Below are 20,946 nucleotides of genomic sequence, written 5' to 3'. Positions count from 1 at the left end.
CAGTCCTTCTCCTAAAGAGGCATTAATCACTTCCCTGGCCCTGCCAGCAGTTCTCTCCCTGCTAGCTCTCACCTGCGAGAGGGGCAAGGATGGAGCATGGACGTGGTCACACAAACCTGTCCAAGCACCTTGCTGACATCCTCAAGCCATGGTCCCATGCTTGATGAAGAGCAGACCCCTTGAGGCATACCTCTTGCTGTTGATTCAAAAGCATCTGTCAAATCTCAACTGCCTGAGATGCCCTCCAACAGCCTTTCAATTAAAAGTTTTCAAAACTTCTCTCATACTTTTGGTCCTCCACTTTCCCCACTTCAGTGCTATCAGATGTTTTAGGCTTCAGTACCCATCATTCCAGCCAGCACAGCCTACAGTCAGGGATGTTGAGAGGCTTGAGGACTCCATACCGGAAAAGGCTGCAGCAGCAGCAACTAAAGGTGTATCAGACTGGCAGAGGAGATCGTAAAGCCCAATTTCTTAGTTATCTTTTTCATCTGACTGCCTTTTTCTATTCTGAAATCACACTTGATATTTATTCTGAAGCCTTCCTGAGCAAGAATAAAAATCTCCTTATATTCTGCCTAGCATATTAACATATTATAATGTTAATATGCTAGGCATATTAACTGTTCACATGACTCCAGTTCTCCATCAGCTTCACTAGCTTCCCACTGAAGTCCGGGCCCAATTCAAGGTATTGGTGATGACCTATAAGGCCCTAAACGGCTTGGGTCCTGGTTACCTGAAGGAGCGCTTACATCTATATATGCCCAGCCGCCCCGAGATCGGCGGGAGAGGCCCTTCTCCGGGAGCCCTCCGTGGAAGAAGTTAGGAGGGTGGTTACTCGGAGGAGGGCTTTCTCAGCGGTGGCGCCTAAGTTATGGAATGCGCTCCCCAGAGAGGTCCGCCTGGCGCCGTCGTTATTTGTTTTTCGGCGCCAGGCGAAGACCTTTTTATTTAAGCGGCATTTTAAATGTTAATATTATTGAATTTTATCTGGCCAGGGCGGCTTATTTTATATTGTATTTTTGTATTTTTAAGCTAATGTTTATAGTTTTTAATTTAAGATTATAATTATTTTAATTTATTGTTGTAAGCCGCCCCGAGGCTTTGGCAAATGGGGCGGCAGAAAAATGTCTAAATAAATAAATAAATAAATAAATAAATAAATAAATAAATAAGGCAGCTCGTAAACCAGTTGTCCCAGCCTGTCTTCTTGTGACCCTGGTAAATGTCACTGTCCCAACATCTTAACAGTGTGCTCTGTCATGTGACATAGTACTGACATAGCTATTTGGATTCATTCATTAGAAACTGGAGGAATTCTTAGGGTGTAATTGGTAGATGAAGATAAGTTCTTATATATGTGTTCTTCAAAAGGTTTGGTTGCCTTGCAAAAGAAATGGCAGCCCCCTGCCTTAATGCCTTCCAAAGTCCTTCACGTCTGAACTGTGAAGGACTTTGCATAGGAGGGATATTTTCCTTTGCACAACCCTTTCCCTTTTCTATTTCACAGAGCTGAATTTGTTTTCATAAACAAAACAATAAATCTCATTCATGCTGCTCTACTGATGATATTACTTTTCCCTTTTTCAGGAAACTAAGGGAACAGTCACTAGGTTCCAAGTTGTGAGATCAACGTAGGTCAGTTTTAGCACATAACCTTTTACAGCTTCAGGTAATTGCACCAGGGAAAAAAGCCAATATCTGGCTGGATATCAAACTCTATAGCATACTTACAACTGCTAAAGCTGCTCTTGCTCATGAACAGGAAATTCCAACATTCAGATGCATTTTGTTTGATTTAATCTCTGCAATCTTCTGATTCACATGGAGATTTTTCTTCTTTTGAAAATATTTCTATTTTCACTATATTCTCTCCCACTTTCCAGTGACAGATCTCTAGTGATTGCTTTTAGATAAGCCATTGCATAAATTGAGGGCTGCCAATATCTGCAAGGCTCAGATAGCTCTGGCCTGTGAATAGTGGATGGGACCCAGCCTGTTGCCAGCATGAGAGAGAAGCAGAAAGTCTCCAAGAACTCGCTCCAAGCATGATCATAGCATTGCCAGAGTGGCAGACCCCATTCTTTAATGCACTGCTGACCTGTGTCTTATAAGACATGGCAAAGTGACCTGACAAAAGCGATGAAAACAGTAGGTGGACTTGCCCGGGATGGAATCACTGCAGGATTCCTAGGATCCACAAGCTCTCTCATGGTGGACTTGACAATAATAACACCTTTGCTGTTTTTTGCAACAAGGAGGTAGGTATTTGCTACTTACATGTAAACAATGCTTAATGTTATGGTGCAGAAGGAAGATCACTTGCTTCAGCATTGCAGCTGTTAAGTCAAGAAGGAAAGGAAGCTTATAGCAGGGACTTCATGGCCCCACTCAGGAAAGGTATCCGGTATTACAAAGCAGAAGAACATGAACTGAAATAGTGGCAGCTAGTGTTTAGTCTTCTTGTTTCTGTTCCCACATTGTATTTCATTTTTAAACAAGAGGCACCATAATCCATGTACACTAATGACACATTGTAAAAATTCATTGCAATAATTTGTAATATCACCAGAGCAATAATCTATTTAGACTATTTCTTTTTTTCTTTTAAAAAAATCAATTTCATGTATTTTAATAGACAGATGAAAAGCACTTCTAACACTTTGAAAACAATTTCAGAGTAAGCTAGTCCAATGCTCCCTGACTTGGTTAGAACATTAACATTTAAACAGTATTTTGTAAATTACTTTTTAATGGTGGAATTTAATTTCAAAATTTCACTTTAAGCTGTTTTGGTTCCAAAGCTGTGAATTGCCTGTTTACATAATTAAGACTATTAACATTATTCAGAAATGTATTTATTTTATTGCACTTGTATCCCACCCAATAGCCAAAAGGCTGAGTGGTTAACAAAATTAAAAGAAAACAAGAATCAAAATAATGATCTACAACAAAAGCAATAAACTCTGAAAATCAAGCCACAGAACCATTAGAACAGACATGAGAAGCACATAAATATCTAAACTGAGGCCGTGTTACTTTTGGGAACAAGGAGATTGTGCAAATGAAAGAAGGCAAATGCCATACTTTGAGAATGAAGATTCCATCTCCATTTTTACTACCAGTAAATAGTTTTATGGATTAATGAAGATTAAAGAGTACCTCAATGTTTTAACTCTATGAACATACCATAGTTATAGATAAGTGGATTAATAATTATACTAGTCATTGACCACAGTAAATTATTTGGAATCATGAAATGAGCCTAAATTTCTTATATAATAAAGCAATTTATGACCTTTAAAATAATATTTGATCCTAATTTTTCAAAGAGGTGACAAAAATGTCAAAATTATGATTGTTGTAATCTTCTTCTGTGCAGTAGATTGAGATAAACATTTATCCATAAACATGAAATCCCAAGCTTTAGTCTACCAATTAGCCTGGAATTATTTTATTTGCCATTTATGCTACTGCTACAGTGTAATCCCAGGGCCCTTAGACAGCATCTAGATTGCCAAGGCATTTTGGAAGGCACAACTGTGAGGTCTGAATCACACTCCTTGGCATGACCGTAAGTTCAGAAGGTTACAAGCATCCTAACTAGATCAAGCCCGTAGTAATACAAAGAATTTTACCATTGATGAGGTGGACTTTAACTCCAGGCAGTCTTGACCACTGGCCATATCTGTAGATTTACCTTTCATCTGTCATATGAAAGTATAAGCATCCTTGTAAATCAGTTATATTAACTGCTTAGTATGGTTGTATTCTTACTGTGATTTTAACATTTGGATACAAGCTACTTATTAATTTTATTGTATGTAGTAGTAAATAAATGTCACAAATGAATAAAAAAGGAAACCAACTGATATCAATATGAAAAGTTTCTCATGGTTGCTAAGTTAATTCTAACTGGAATCAGTGTGAAAAGCTATTCATGATCACTATTGTTTTTATTATTGTTCATATTATCTTCCTGTATATTAGTTGCTTTTATGCTGTTTTAGATGTTATTGTTTTATTTGGCATGGTATCTGTTTTTCTGGAAGCAACCCAGAAAGCCCCTGGGCTATGGGGCAGCATACAAACGCAATAAATAAATAAATAACTCCAATTGATTGGAATGGAACTAAGTGCCAGTATCATAGCATTGATACAACATAGGATTGTTTAGCAAACACTTTATAAATATTTCCAGCACAGAAACATTGAATTCAATAGAGCAAGTGAATATTTCTAGCACCTATGCCAAGTCAAGCTGTAATGTACTTGCTACAATGCAATAAGCAAGAATTGGCCCATTTGTATTACAACTCCCACAGATGTCAGGAACGTTTAATTCAATCTGTCCTGTACCACTGAGGCTGAATTTTTGAAAAGTTCTGTCGCAAAACTTACTGAGCTAAAATAAATAAATTTTATTCCATAAATAAAACATTTTATTTATTTTATGCCATATCAAAATTCATTAGAACATTATACATTCTGGATAGCTACCCTTGAGTACTTTTCAGATTTGCTGCATAGCAGATAATTTCTGAAATTTCTCTTTCATGCAAAAATATATCCATTAGCAGGATTCTAATTCTATTACAAAACAAATAGCATCTGCTTTGCTCATTATTGCAAATTATTATTGCAAGCTATTCTATTCCAAGTATGAACATGCATTGAAATATATGTTCCAAATGTATGTTCTTACTATAACAAATAAGGATGATATATGTGAAGATTAATCATAAATAAGGTTATAGTTTATATTTATATTTATCCCAGGTTTTCATTTCACCCAGCAATATTTGTATTTCTCTCTCCCTATGTGTGGTTTTTCTTTGCTTTTCTTTCAATTTCATTTTCTCTTTTTTCATTGCTTACCTACATAAATAATGGAATTTCCAACTATCTACCTCAAGAATTTAAGAGTGCTAGTGGAGATGCATCCAATATTTAATAATATGCTCCTATAGATGTCTGGTCAGCAGTAAGTTCACTGGTTAGCAGTAAGTCCATTGAGTGCAACAGGACTTACTCCTTGGTAGATTTGTATAGGATTGCAGCCCACAAAATTGTTATAAACTGTCCAGAGAGATACAGATATTGGGTGGCATAGATATTAAACAAATAAATAAGATTAGTTTTTATCTTAGCAGGGCTTCTTTCAGAGACTTCAATAGAAAGGAAAGGAAAGAGAAAACAAAATGTGGCGAAAGTACAAGTGACAGCTATTCTATTTTCCAGAGCCATCACACATGGTGGGTTGCACAATGTAGTAGCTACCTTAATTTTATCCACGCATTATGAGTAAAATTCCCCTGTTCCTGAAAGATGATCCATCAGAGTGAGTGGTTGTATCCTTACCATCAAGGTGTCCCTTTAGATGCAGCAAGCCATTTTGGGATGACTGTGGAATGAATTTTATTTTTTTCAGATTATCAAAACCACCATTAAAGGCAGCTTTTAGAATCCTTTGTGGGGGCATTCAAGAGGTATCCCCCCCTAAGGATAGAAGGGGTTGCCCATGATTATCAAGTATTTTAATTTTTTTTCTTAAAGTCTGATACTGAGCCTGTTTAGGTTTCCTCAGTCCTGAGGTTTAATGTAAACCTGAGCTGCCACATGTACTAAGGAGACTAGGATTTTTAGTACCACTGGGACTGATGTCTACAGGCAAACATAGACAGGTTGGTAGATACTAGGCAGGCTGGGCATCTGTCATCCAAATCCCCCAGCCAGCATGTACCTCCCCCACATTTCTGTGGTGCTTTTCGTGTCCAAGCATGGCAGAAAGGTTTCAAGCAAGCGCCACAAGAAAATGCATTTTACTTAGTGGAAAGCAATCCCCCCCACTTTTTTGGGTGACCATGCCAATTTGAAACATTGTACCCCAATGTTATGCATGTTTTTTAGATTTTATTTTCAGATGAGGGGAATGAAAAACACCCTTTGTAGCAGAATCTTCAGGTCTGCCATTTAGCCTGACTTAATAACATTTTAGGAAGTGAAAAACTGAAGGGAATTCCCTGAACCCAGGCCTGTTATAAGGAGAAAACTTCCTCCACATAGGGCTCTCCACAAGTTTTGAAGTCCCTTCTATTTCTCGCAGCAGAAGGGGCACTGGCAACACTTGGGGGACACCAGGGGCAGCAGACTCCAACAAAGAAACCAGGGAGTCATGCTGCAAAAAGGCAGAAATCATTCCTTTCTGCAATACATGTTTGTTTCTTTGTTTCTTTCTTTATTTAAATAACTTATATGCCGCCCCATCGCATGAGCCTCGGGGCGGCTTACAATCATAAAATCCCGCATAAAATACAAAAAAAAAAAAGAATAAGCAAATAATTAAAATACATAAAATAAAATAGTGGACACAGCCTGGTCAATTTAAAATCAACAAATAAACCATTAACAGTTAAAATAGCATTTAAATAAAAAGGTCTTGGCCTGGCGCCGAAAAACAAATAAGGACGGCGCCAGGTGGACCTCTCTGGGGAGCGCATTCCATGGGTTGGGCGCCACCGCAGAGAAAGCCCTTCTCTGAGTACTCACCCTCCTAACATCCTTTACGGAGAGTTCCCGGAGAAAGGTCTCTGCTGCTGATCTCAGGGGGTGGGAGAACATATATGAACACAGGTGCTCCTTTAAGTAACCAGGGCCTAAGCCGTTCAGGGCTTTGTAGATGATAACCAGCACCTTGAATTGGGCCTGGACTTCAATGGGGAGCCAGTGGAGCTGACGTAGGACTGGGGTTATATGAGAACAATGCCCAGTCCCCATCAGCAGCCTGGCAGCTCTATTTTGCACCAATTGAAGTATCCGGACTGTCTTCAAGGGCAGCCCTACGTAGAGCACGTTGCAGAAGTCTAATCAGGAAGTGACCAATGAATGTGTCACTGTTGCCAGGCAGTCGTTCTCCAGGTAGGGACACAGCTGATGGATCAGCCAAAGCTGAAGGAAAGCGCTCCTCGCCACTGCTGTCACTTGAGCTTCCAACGATAGCTCTGGGTCGAGGAGCACTCCCAAGCTGCAGACCCTGTCCTTAAGAGGGAGTGCAACCCCATTCAGGACAAGGTCAAAGTCCCCCATCCCAAAGCCCGATCCACCTACCAACAGGACCTCCGTCTTGTCTGGATTGAGCTTCAGTTTATTGGCCCTCATCCAGCCCATTACCTCAGCCAGGCACCGGTTCAGTACAGCCACTGCCTCACCTGGATTGGTACAGAATGAGAGGTAGAGCTGAGTATCATCAGCGTACTGATGATTCTGCAGCCCACACCTCCTGATGACCTCTCCCAGCAGTTTCATGTAGATGTTAAATAGCATGGGGAACAAGATGGAACCCTGAGGAACTCCATGGCATTGCTGCCATGGCACAGAGACATAGTCCCCCAGCACCACCTTCTGGAATTGGCCATTGAGATAGGAGTGGAACCACTGCAAAGCAGTGCCCCCAACTCCCAATCCCGCTAGCCTATCCAGAAGGACACCATGGTCGATGGTATCAAAAGCCGCTGAGAGGTCCAGGAGAACCAACAGGGATGCACTCCCCCCGTCTTTCTCCCTGTACAGGTCCTCGTACAGGGCAGCCAAGGCAGATTCAGTACCACACCTGGGTCCAGATAATCAGTTTCCAGATATGGGTCCAGATAATCAGTTTCCTCCAAGAGTGTTTGGAGTTGTCGCGCCATCACCCACTCTAACACCTTGCCCAGAAATGGGATGTTGGCCACCAGTCTATAATTGGTGGCCACCTCTGGATCCAGGGAAGCCTTCTTTAGGACTGGCCGGACTACTGCCTCCTTTAAAGGGGCAGGTACCCGGCCATCCCTTAGAGAGGCGTTAACAACCTCCAGGATCCAGGTCCCTATCCTGTCCTTGGCTGTCTTGAGCAGCCAAGATGGGCAAGGATCCAATAAGCAGGTGGTGGAACGTACTTGTCCAAGCACCTTGTCCACACCATCAGGCCGCAATAACTTGGACCTACACACATAAATAAATCCCATTTCACCCAATAAGAATTTCTTCTGTGTAAACATGCACAGCTTTAAGCATTTGATAACCTTAGCTCCTAGCAGTAACTCACTTAATATATATCCATCCTAAGTGATCAAATGCCTTTTCTGCATTAATACACAAAAATAGGAATTTTTGAGATTTTAAAAAGTTATTGGAACTTATCTTACATGATTAGTTTTATGTCACCTTGAAGAAAATGGTCTTGACCCACATTAATATCAGATATGGAATAATTTTATCTAGTCCTGCCATAAATATCAAAATTATATATTATAAATGTAATATTTAATATTATGTGAATTATCCAGTATTTATATTGTTGAAGAAGGGTAAATATAAATTCTTTCTTTATTGTATTTGTGAGGTAATATCTTAAAACAGTAAAATACTGGAGGAAAGGATATGAGAATAGGATCTATGAATATTCTAATATGTAGAATTCCTTTACGTATCAGCTTCTGGAAACAAAGGTTTACAGCCAGCACTGTTATGATGGAGGATGTCCAAAAGACAAATGTCCCATTTGTGGGGATCATCTTTGGAAGTAATTGATTATCCACCTTGTCGGTCTGTGACCGCATAATAAAGATTGATTATCCACCACATAATCCATCCCACTTGGGCCTCTTCTGAACATAAATATATGCATGCCAAAATACTTCAGGTTCTATTACACTTTTCAGATTACTAATAAGCTATCCACCCTCTGGGTTTTCAGTTTTCTTTTTGAGGATAGTATTGATTCGATCTCATTCCAGTCTGACTCCGCCCCCCCCTTTATATTTGTTGAATCCTGGTTTTCTTTATACAATATTTACATATTTTTTCTGACTATTCTCCATTATTTTTCACAGATATATTTCCTCCATCATCAAAGTGTCAGTCTTCTAAAGATGGGATACCATCATTTAAGGAAACGTTTAGCTCCATGACTAACATTTATTGTACAAACCTTACAATAGTTAATTATGAGTTTTGCTTTCATTTGGACAATGTCTCAGGTTAACAAACAGTTATTTCATTCACTGCTTCAAGAGGATTATTAAGAATGATAACACTCACAGAATAACTTGCAGTAACCATACTCATTAATATGATTTCATCTAAGCTCTGTGTTTTTAGAGTTGACAAAAATCTATGAATTAAATTTATCTATGGTTTTGCCAGGCCTTCAGGTTTTGAGAATTACATTGCAGAAACACTCACCCTTCCTTCATGCTGGCTAGTGAGGATGTTACCCATTGGGCTAGTCATTAAGCCAGACTAAATGCTCTCTCAGCAAATTTGCCAAATAATTCCCCCCCCCCCAAAAAAAAGCAAGAATGGCACAGGAAAGACTGACAGATGAGCAGTTTCCTTGATTCCTTCTGTGAATACAGATTCTCTAATCACAAAAGCAATTCCTCTGTTTACCCTCAGCAGTTTTTTTTAATGAGGGCAGTTTTGGAAACTTTTGCAGAAGAAAACAGACATATATGGGAAGGGCTAAGCATCCTGTTTCATCTTAATGCAATTACCCACTTCTCCACATTATTATTTGAAGCATGCATGGAATTGGATTTTAACCAGTGGAACCTTCATAACATCTGCTTACTAATAGTTTTCTATAGGGCAAATTTATTCTCACTTCCTGGAGCTCTTGTTGCTTGAATGACCTAAGAGAGGGTTGTTGATTTTAGCAGATTGCAAACCCAATCTAATAATTTTCAAAAATGTCGAATTCTTCACTGGAGATTTTTAAAGAATTGACCATTATGGGCCCCAAAGTTTTGAGAATGGTGATTTTTTTAAAGGCTTCCATACATATCCATTACACATTTATTGAAATGCCCTTCATGTTACATAGCCACTGAAGACCGGACAACAGTCCTGATGGGCGTGATGGAGCCGTACACACTGCAGTTCTATACAGCTGTAGATCACATTAGGATTACTACAAAGAGAGAATTCCGTTGAAAAAGTCTCCATGGAACCTGAAGCGCTCAATATAAATGACCTGTCTTAATTTTAATTCAGTCTGTACCATGTGAAATGTCATCACCCTTAAACAAATTTTAAGAGGGAGCTCTTGCTTCAGTTTCTGGCCACCTGGCTGTTTTTATGACACACCTACTTTAAAAGAAAGTGGCTGCATAAAAGGAGGATCAGGTCTTTGGTGTAAGTACTTCACATGCAGATCGGATTCATGTAACAGATGGTCAACATACCACCATTACTCTACGATGGGAAAGAGAAGATCAGTGCTATAGAGTTTCAACCACATCTTACTGAAAGGTTTTCTCTGCATTTCATTTGCAGATATTTTAAACAGGGAAGCTCGGTGACATTTCTCAAATTGAAATGGGAAGATGCATATAAATGCTCGAAGTATGCATATTCTATTCTGTAGCTTAATCTTCCATACAACATTTGATGTTTGCAGGGAGCCATTCACACTGGTTCACTGATATGAGGGATCCATGAGAGAATGGTAAGGTAGGATGTCTGGAAATCTGGTCAATGTCAGATTTCTCCATATATTTTGTAGATAGTAAAAATGAATACAAATTAAAGCATTTTATTTGTGCTTATGAGGTCTGCAAAATTCACCTATAGTCTATATTTCCCTAGTGTAATAAAGTAACAGGACAAACCATGTTAAACTGCTGTTTTAGATTCAAATACTGAAAATTCAGTTGATTCAACTGTGTATTTGTCAAATAAAAAATAGCAAACCAGTGATGGTGAAGGCTCTCTGTTTTCTGCACTTTGAACAGAGTAAATGAAATACTGATTTATATACCTTTGCCTTTTTCTGTATCTAATGGATTGCAAGATAATAAAGCTAACAATTCAAAACATGGGCATGAATGTGAAAGAAAGATTTTCACATATATGGTGGGAGCCATAGAAATAGGATCTATGTGTATTAAGAATCACAAAAACAGATTATACATCTAATCCAGGCTACATCCACACACAATTCTTGGCATTCATCAAAGGAAAATGTGGAATATAATTTATGCTGCGTGCCTGTAGCATGCAATTCAGTAATACAATTGTGATTCTATTGTTTATTCCAGAAATGAAGAGAAGAAAGGGAAAAAAGAAAAATTACAATTTACAATTTACAATCTGACTATACCATTTTTCCCATCACACTATTAGTTTCTTTAATGGATTTTTACTCTGTTCCTCCTTTTCTTTCTTTGCCTAGGCAAGCTTTTAGCAGGTACTGTACTTTGTATACTAGAATTCTAAGGTTTTTCTCTCTCTGATACCCCCCCCTCCTTTTTCCTTCCAAACAAAACAAGAGGAGGGGGCCTCTTTTATTAAGACAAAGCTGACCAGCCAGGGCTATTTTTGTTAGAAAAGGTGGTAAGATAAAGGTCAGCAGCAAAAGAAATCCATCAATTAAGGAGTCCCTAATTGTGGCTTTAGTTCTGTCCATTTAGTTCAGAATGATTCCAGCCGAATCACCACCCTCCCTTCCTCACCAAAGGACTTGGCTCCACCTCAGGTGAGTTCTTCTGCATGTGGCCCAGATAACAGGAATGCCAGACTTTCCTTAACTGGCTAGTTCTCTTTGTCTGCATTGGGCAATTGGACTGATCAAGTTAAACCATCTCTCTCCAATCCTCCTTATTTTGCACTGTCTCTATGTGAACCAGAGATGGTCTGGGCCTCATCAGCCACTTGGCTTATCTCAAAGTTTACTGGCCTTGAAATTTCAGCTCAGAATTCTGACCCTGGCTCTCCTTCCAATTCATTTGAGGAGTCTGAGATATTCACCTTGGATAGTTTCTATTTTGGGGAAGAAGGCTCAGTCCCTAAAGTTTCATTCTTCCACTCATCCCATAACCACCTCATATTTGGATAGTAGCTAATACATATAGCCTTACTGTTAGAGACATATTGGTCAAAACACATAATTTTAATTGATGTTACAGCACTGGGGGAATGGGGCTTAAGTATTACTCTATTTTCTGTATTCCTCGTCTCAGTCTCTGCTCCTCCCTGGAGCTGGTGTTTGGGTTACAGACTATATAGTACCAGCTTTGGTAGGGCAACTGAAATCTGGAAAAGAGGAAGGTATTAAATCCACTCTCATCCCAGTGCTATTGGAACCTCCTGTATCAGCTTGCAACCCATCAATACTTATTGTAATTATAATAAGATCCAGTAACAGATCTTCCATGTCACATCTTTTTTGGCCTTTCAGTGTTTAAAATATTTGCATATGATTAAAAGGCATTTTCACTTGGGATCCCAGCAACTATAGCTTCTAGAACCTTCTAAATATTCAGGATAAAAGGATAAATAATATAATGTTAATAACAAATTTGTTGAAGGCTGGGAAACACCACTGAGAATGACAAAAAACTGCCTAAGGTGGAACCACAGAAGTCAGGGTGGGGTATTATGGTCTAGCAATCCATGCAGCTAAAGAAAAAAGGGTGAGATGGGGTAACCAATGTGAATGAAAATCAACAAAATCTTTGACCTTAAGTGTCTAGTATGGTTTTATTATATATATATAAATACCCAGCACCTGAATTACCTTAAATAACTGCAACCAGTCTTTCAGACCTTTTACCAAATCTGGTTCACAAAACAGAGACAATTATATCTGGAAAGATATGCAAACATATTTGCTCAGTTTTCCACTGGAAAAACTAGGAAAACTGTTTCAGAATTGCCTGAAGAAGCAGACTTTCTTCCCCCACCTTCCCCCACCAGGCAACATTTGCAGAGCTCAGTCTTATTCAATTTTCCTAATAGCTGACTTAAGGGGAGTGCATGTTGATACTAGAACAGAATGTAGAATACATTTCTCATTCCATGCTTCAAATCTATTCCTTGTCACACACTCAAAAATATGCAATTATGGCTTAGTAAATTTACTGTCCGGAGAACCCATCTGAAATTCTCTCTTCAGCTGCATTTATTCTTCAGCACCCACAATTTACATTTTAAAGGCCACTGCACACATTTATGTTTAGACTAACCCATTAAGATCTATGAATTCCATAGTTCAGGGACCAAAAAAAAGTACAGGCTAGAGGGGAGATTAACTTTTGTCTGGTTTTCACATTCTCAAAAGAAGTTCACTGAATTTTTAGAATACATTATCCCATTTATTTATTTTATGACTTACAGCTTAAACTCCAGCAAAGGCAATCAAGTATGGCAAGGTCAAATACAAAACACACATACAATGCGCTGCATTGATGGTACAAAAAATGAAGGTCATTTGCTTGATTTATTAGAAAAACAAAACTACTTTCAGCTGAAACTACTTTAAAATGTTTTACAGGTTTTGCTGTTTATTTAACAGTCAGTATGGAAAAAAAAACAAGAAAAACAAATGAATCCAGTAAAGTATTTCCAAAAAACTTGAATAAAATTGTAAACATATTTTTTATCAACAAGCATTCACAATACTGAAATTTTCTTTTATTGAATGATATAAACCAAATGAAGATTATTATATAAGGGAAATAATTATTACCCTCTAGTATTGCAGCACACTAGATGAATTTACAAAATATTCAGTCCATTCTTGTCCATACCTTTCAGCACAGGGTTAAGTTAAACAAGTGCAAACAAAAAAGTACATATACATAGAGCAAGAGGTATACAAATATGCACATGCACACTGTGTATAGATGATCATACAAAGAAAAGCAGTTTTTATATAATACAATCCTGGATGCCAAGGGACCAGTCCTCATTAGTTGTCCATGCAATTATATACACAGGTATGCAACCACATTGAGAAAAACCAGATAGACACATGGTGAACCGGCAGGAATCTCAGTTGCAGACACTGGCGAGAAATGTACTTAAAACATAAAGGCAGCTTCGGCTCATCATGTATTGCATTGTTCAGATTAGTCTTTCACCATGTTGTCAGATAACTGCTTCCATGACTAAGCAGATGTTGTGTATGTTTGGTATGCAAATCCTACCACAGAACACACTATGTTTCTATTTTTTTCTGCCTCATATAATGCTTGATTTGTGAGCAATTTAACATGTTTAGACTTACATTGATTGCTTCCACATGTTGTGATAAATTATGGTTTATCATGAAGAATATATACCTAGATTCTCCAAAAGCTTATGCATTTTCCTCTCCATTCTTCCCTCCTGGTACAGTCACAAAGAGAAAACTGGAAGGATTAACTTCAAATTTCAATTAACCACAGTTTTGTCTTATATGTGAACTCTAAGCTCTGGCATGGCAATTCTTAATTATGATTTGTTGAAACAATCCAACTTCAGGTTTTGAAATCTGGCTTATTTCAAACAAACCATAGCTAAGATCAGTCAAAGCTTATTGGAGTTGCTGAACTTTAATTTTAAAAAATGGAAGCAAAAGCTTCCAAATTTCTTACTGAAGCTGGACTAGAAGAAGGGAGAGGCACAGTGTACAAGGACGGAGCTGGACTCATTTGAGTCATGATAAACCATAGCATATCCAAAGGCAGCCATGGTAGACATGGCTCACTATTTATCGTTTTGATATTATATTACATGCACAAATTTGCACAAGGCACATTTCTATTAGCATGTGTCTCTGCAACCTTATATATCATACCATACCAATACAGTGAGATGAAATAATTTTAAATTGGTCTTCATTAGCTTTGGAAATACAATTTTGACATAATGATGTGGAAATGAAACTCACGATTCTGAAATGGTAAAAACAAAACCAAGGAAAACAGTTTTCTTTCATTTGAAAGCACCATTCTATGTACAAAAATGGGAAACTGGCATTTGACTAAAACATTTCTACTGTGAACAGCTCACTATCTGTTTTGAATTCTAATTCAAAAAGATAAACATTAATGCACAGTAAAGTCTTTAAGTGACTGACCTACTTTGCAAATTTACCATTCCTTACATATGTGTGTTCACTTGTTCATGTGTGCATGCATGTGCAATTCTGCATGTAAATATGTAGAAGCACAGGCAAACTACCAAGTTTTAGAAACAAGTAAAAGCCCTCAGTATTTGTAAAATAGCAGTAAAAGCTGTGTGACAATCTTATTTTGACTAAAGCCATCTGAGTAGTAAATAATTCCAGTAATTTACTGAAACAGTCAAAATACATAACCCACAAGAAGATGTGGTTACCATTTTGCATGACATGATTGTCATCACTCAGGTAAAAATCCTATAACTTTTTTTCAAAGATAATTGTGCTGCTGATTCTGCATTTTGCAAATTCTATCCACAGAGAGTACATCTCATTGCTGATAGAACAGTATTTGTTTCCAATAATTGAGGCTCTTCTTTGAAACAAATAGCATACACTGATGAATAGCTCTTGAACTATCACAGTCTGTAAAACTGATGGTATGACCTAGCACAGCCTTCACCAAACCTGGTGCCCTGCAGATGTACTGGACTGTGTTGCATGGCTGGCTGGTGATAACACAAGTTGTTGTCTAATACATCTGGGAGGCATCACCTTGGCTACTCTAGCCTAGCAGAACCATTAGAAGAACACACATAGAAAACTGGCTTAGGTGCCCATCAACTTTTAATTTTATCCTTTCTTCACCCTTATAGCAAAAACAAATCTATACAATTTAAATTCAGTGGCAATTCAAATCCTTGGAGTGAACATTCATAGAACAAAAGGAAATTAATTAAAATATTACTTTTCAAAACTAGCTCAAACCTGCTTCATTTTGATATGTGATGCCAACATAAAAGAAAGCTATTCTAGTCTCCAGTGAATTAAAGTATTCCTTCATGTACTAGAACAAACCTGAAAAAGAATGCATCCAGTGTACTCTATTCCTTCTGCCTCTTTTGGGTATAATAATCTGTTCTGTCTTACAGGGCAGTCATATGGCCCCTAGTCTGAAATGCTGTTGCCCCTAGGATTGTTTGGAGCTCAGCCTCCTACGTGAGCGACAAAGTCTTGACCTCAGAAGTTGGAGACTGGGACCCCATCCCTTGGCTGGCACAGAAGGGAACTTGTCCTCAGGGAAGGAAAAGGGGAAACTTTTGGCACATGGAGAGAGGAAGAGGAAAAGAACAACTTACAAGCTATCTTGAATCTCTGCCAGCTTCCTTCCCTCCCCCTATGAAATTGCCTTCACCAGATGGTCAAAAAAGTGAAAAATGCAGGGTGAGAAGATGGAGAGCAAAAGAACACCTCTGCCATTCCTTCCCTCCCTGCATAGATGATCATAAGCTTACAAGCTGATCATCAAGGTGAAATTGATAGAACTGTGCCCATAATGTATAGCTTTCTTCTGAAATCAAGCCAGTCTAATCAAGACCTCAGTATCAAGAACTGCAAAACCGCTAATGTACTGGACGTATTTAACACATGTTACAGTTGTGTTCTGCTGTCCTTCATGCCAGGGTAACATCAGAACACACCTCATAATAATATAGGTTATTATGTTTTTGTTGGCCATTTTATTAGCACTAATAAAAATGCTAAGTAGTTTTAAAATAAAAGAGTACAGCTATGGATGCCTTTAGTTTTAGTTACAACTGTTCTTATGAGACCCAGTGATTTGTAATGTGGTGTGGAATCTATAAGTAAAAATAATTTAACATTCATTCATTCAATATATATGAAATCTTAGAGTAAATGCATTGTTTAAAATGTTACAGTTAGGATATAACAGTTTACATATTGGATAGAAAACATTACATTAAGCAAGCAATTTGTAAGACCAAGCTTGTTTATAATAAACACACCAATTTTCAAAACAAGATAGCAGAACACAAGCAGTCTATCCATACTGTGATAAAATAGTTGTTATTAAGACCTACTTATGGAAATTGACTTCAATGGGGCTTACACAGAAAATAATCTCACTGGGTGCCTTTGATCTTAATAACAACAAATTTATCATAGAGAAAATTGTTCTAGAATGAGCAAGCACATTCATTTTATTTAAAAGAAAAATGATAGCAACTCAGAAATAACTTATTAGAATTAACTACTTCAATCACCATGGTGATATCTACTTTTAATAATGTAACTGGAGAAAAAGCTGAGCTCGCTTTTGTTGTGTCTGAGCCTGAAAAAGTATATTGTCATATTTACATCTTTAAAAAGAAGGAAAATTAAACAATTCCTAGTGAAAATCCTAAAATGAGAATGGTTGCTTTGTGTGGTTCAAATGATCGTAAATAGCTTTTCAATCATACTGTTTTATTCCTCATCCCAATTTATGCTGACTTCCTTTAAAAATAGTAAGAAAGAACTTACTAAACATTGGAATCTTATTTGGGATCCACTGGTTCAACAATGTGAGGACAAGCGGTGTCTGTACTATTCTCTTCTAAAAAGCTATCTGAGCTATCCATTAATCTCCCAGCAAGTTTGCTGGTATCCTTTATCCAGAAACATTTCTTTGCTTCTTTTCTTTGCTTTACATTTCTTACTGCTGTAAAGGTATGGGTTTGTATTCACTGGCAGTATGAGCGGAAAGGATGTTTCAGAAAATGATCTGTGATCCCCTCTCCTCCAAGCAAGCAGAAGGCTGTTCCTTGCTCAAGCCTCTACCACACAGACTTGCTTTGGTACAACCAGTGTGGAGCGCTTAGCAAAATAATAGCACCTTTTTGTATTATATTACCCACCCAATTTTATCTCAGAATGTTTGTTCAATTACTATTTTAAGCATCCTGTAACCAAAAGCCCTTTTATAGAAAACAAACAGCACAAGCACATATTACCAGTACAGTTGACATATATTAATGAATGTCAGTGATTTATTAAAATATGCAAAACCCTTTTGTGCAATGCACTAATGTCAATTGGCAACTAACTACATTCTTAAAAAGTGTCACACCTTCACCCAGTCACAAACCATTAAGCATTGCTCCATTTTCTGATTTTACACAGAGTCGCCTACTGAATCCAAATCATCCGAAGAGAGTGGGCGATACAGGTCCTGTAAGATGAAGTGCAGTATAAATTTGTTTATTGTGCTTGATTTGCTGCACTGCAACTAAACTCTTACATTTTTAACTATTGCCTTCCAGGAAGACCAAAATGAACATAAAAAAGAATAAATGATGGTGTCCGTATGATTTATAGCCTTTTGCTTAAGACATCAGTGTTTTGTTAACAAAAGGTATATCATTTTCTTGTTGTTGTTATACTTTTATTCTGGTATTTTACTCCTTTCAGCATTAACTTTGTGGAGTTCTTAAGGGTGCACTCCTGTGAAAGCTTATACAGAAGAAAGGTCTATGACACCCAGCATGGCCCCGGCAGTCCAGTTGTCTGTCTTTCTTTTGTCTAGACTTGCATAGTATTACACCTGAATATGCTGCACTTTTTTGAGAAATTGGTAGTGCCAGAATGAACCCCTTTGCATTTCCATTGTTTGAAACAGAAGGAAAAAGAAGTGTTTGATAGAACAACAGAATTGGGGGGGGGGGATTCTTACTAATGGTAGCCAAGCAACCAGTTTCAATCAGCAGAGGAAACAGAGCATGTGCGTGAGTGTGTCTGTGTGTGCGCTACCACTATGAATCTCCTATCATTTTCTACTCCTACTGCTACCATCCTCTGACTGATCAAATAATCTCCAAATGCCAGAGGTGTGGGAGTATAACAAGTGGCCCCATTCGATCTACACAGTACAGCACATGTCTCAGAGATGAACAGCACAGAAAAATAAAGAGAGAATGTTAGGAAGCAGAAAGGGTCCCAGCATTGATTCAAGGTTAATTAAAGGAGGTGTTCATTTAGAGGGAATGGAGATCATAGCAGGCTAATGTGATTTGCTGTGCTTTCTGTACACATAGTGATTCAGCTGAGTCCTCTAGCACGGTTAAACAGTTAAACATAGTTTAAATCCACAGTGTGCCCCCTGCATCAATGGAACCTTGGCATGGGCACCAGAGAAGACACCAACTTCAATCTAGGTCCCTTTAGATGTTTTGGCCTGCACTTTCCATCATCCCTGACCATTAGCCATGCTGGCTGGGGCTGATGTGAGCTGCCAACCAAAATGTCTGGAGAGAAATGGACTCTGCTGGAAAATAAAGAAATGGAGAAGACACAATTTTGCATTGTAAGAGAAGAGGAGACCATCCTGAATCCAGCATTCTGGGTAGTCAGATGCCTTCAGGAAGTCCACAGAGCATAAATGGTTCTTTTATAGGCAGTAGCAGACATAAAACTGAATAACACTGAGGACTATCAGCCTGATCTTGTTTTTCCATTTATAAGTATCTCTCTGCTTTAATAAAATAAAAAATCCCAAATTATTAAATCATCAACTTATTGAAATGAAAGCCACCATTTATCTGCCCTCTGTTTTTTGCTACGTTCCTTTCATTCCCTTTTATTTCTTAAACTTTTTATCGTACATAAACTCTCAGATGACAGTGTTTTTTCAACTAGGAACCAGAAAATGTGGCTGCAAGAAGTGCTGGGAGTTTAATGAAGTAGATAAGGGAAAGGTGACGGTGGAAGTTGTTCCATCCAAAATAAAGGTAAATATATGTATTAACACATTTCTGTGGTTGTTCATCAACCTATGTTCTTGGGGTGACTTATATAACTGTGAATTAAATACAATTCAGTAAAATTCAACATACAGGGAAATGAAGCATAAGAAACTTTCCAGTTTTAGCTGCAGGAAAATAAGACCATGCAGTTTAAATTAAACTACTGAATGTGATGTGGGGTTTGGCAGTGATGAGCGAGTTTTGAGCAAAAAGCTGAAGTCCTCGGTGAACCTTGCTACTTGCTTCCCCAGTTCCCAAAATTTTTATTTGGAACATCAAAAGCTGGAGAAAGAAATCATTTGTGAGCCACTGCAATGGCTGAAGCTTTTCCTCATGCATATTTTAAGGTTTCCTCAGCCCTTTTGGTGCTTGGTGCAGCTCACACGACCTCATTAAACAGACTCTTCCAGCCAGCCTTCCTCAAGACTGAGGGCTACTTCAGATCCTCCTCCAGTGCCTCTTGTTCTCCACCAGGCACCACCCATGAAAGACAGCACTACCTTCCTCTTGCCATCTGTCTGTATTATAACACTCAGATTTATTTATTTCATTTCTGTACCACCCCGCAGCCAAAGCTTTCCGTGCTGTTTACACAACAAATAAAATCTGAAAATCAGAAATAATAAATTAAGGGAAAAAAGGGTTTAAAACCGGTTTAAAAAGGCTAATAAATACAGACAATAACAAAATAAGTGTGGGGGAGAAAGAACGACTCTGAGAACACCTAGTGACCCTCCTCAAGCCTCTGGGTGGCTGAGTAAGTCATTAAAAGCCTCAGAAAAGAGGTTATCAACCTGGCTTAATCTTAACCTGGCACCAAAAAGATGACATTTGGTGCCAGCCAGTGGGGAGGTTATTCCATAACCACCACCGAGAAAGCCCTCTCCCTTGTTGCCATCCCAAGCATCTCCCACCAAGTTGGCACTTGGAGGAAGGCCCCAGAAGTTGTACATAGAATGTTTCTGTTACTTCAAAAAGAGAAGATTTCTCAGTGCTGACGTTTGCAACAGCACATTTGGCAGCCATATTGCCCCTTCCTGCATCACTGAGTCAACATAACGAGATGCTGGACTGCACACACTGAGGGACTGTACAGTGCCTTCCCTGCAGCTCCTCCTGATGTCATCTCCATGACACTGAAGATCAGCGTTTTGCCATGGCCTGCTCCCTGGTGGCAAAGAAACAAGCAGAACTGGCAGAGTTTGTTGCTATGGGTTGACTTTTGTTAAGCACCCAGAAAGCATTGACGATTGGGTGGTAAAAAAAAGGAAATGCATAAAGAACTGCTTGCTCGTTTTACCAATAAGCTCCAGCTGCCTATCTATAAAGTGGCATGAAGTCTGCTGGCACTCTTCTACAACTTGATCAGCACAGAAGAGGAGATTGGGAAGCGGGTGAGCCTGAGAGAGGTGTTCATCTTATGTTTCCATGGCACAC

General features: G+C 38.5%; 1 protein-coding gene across 5 annotated transcripts in view; it reads right to left on the bottom strand.

Moving 5' to 3' along the window:
• The window catches only part of DCLK1 (doublecortin like kinase 1), a 317,888-nt gene that overhangs the window by 54,919 nt on the left and 242,023 nt on the right, over positions 1-20,946 (bottom strand). For 4 of the 5 annotated variants that reach the window (XM_044442668.1, XM_044442665.1, XM_044442666.1 and 1 more), the window contains exon 13: positions 16,284-17,939. The exons of the other annotated variant lie outside the window; for it this stretch is intronic. In XM_044442668.1, the coding sequence (XP_044298603.1) occupies positions 17,883-17,939 (57 nt within the window). In that variant the 3' untranslated portion in view covers positions 16,284-17,882. Of the gene's footprint in view, positions 1-16,283; positions 17,940-20,946 lie in introns of those variants that run through there. 5 annotated transcript variants of the gene reach the window in all.

This window comes from Varanus komodoensis, unplaced genomic scaffold (genome assembly GCF_004798865.1).
Source record: "Varanus komodoensis strain SLA01 unplaced genomic scaffold, ASM479886v1 scaffold4, whole genome shotgun sequence".
Taxonomy (NCBI): Eukaryota; Metazoa; Chordata; class Lepidosauria; order Squamata; family Varanidae; genus Varanus; species Varanus komodoensis.
Note: the sequence above shows the minus strand (reverse complement) of the source record. Positions and strands in the feature narration are given on the sequence as shown.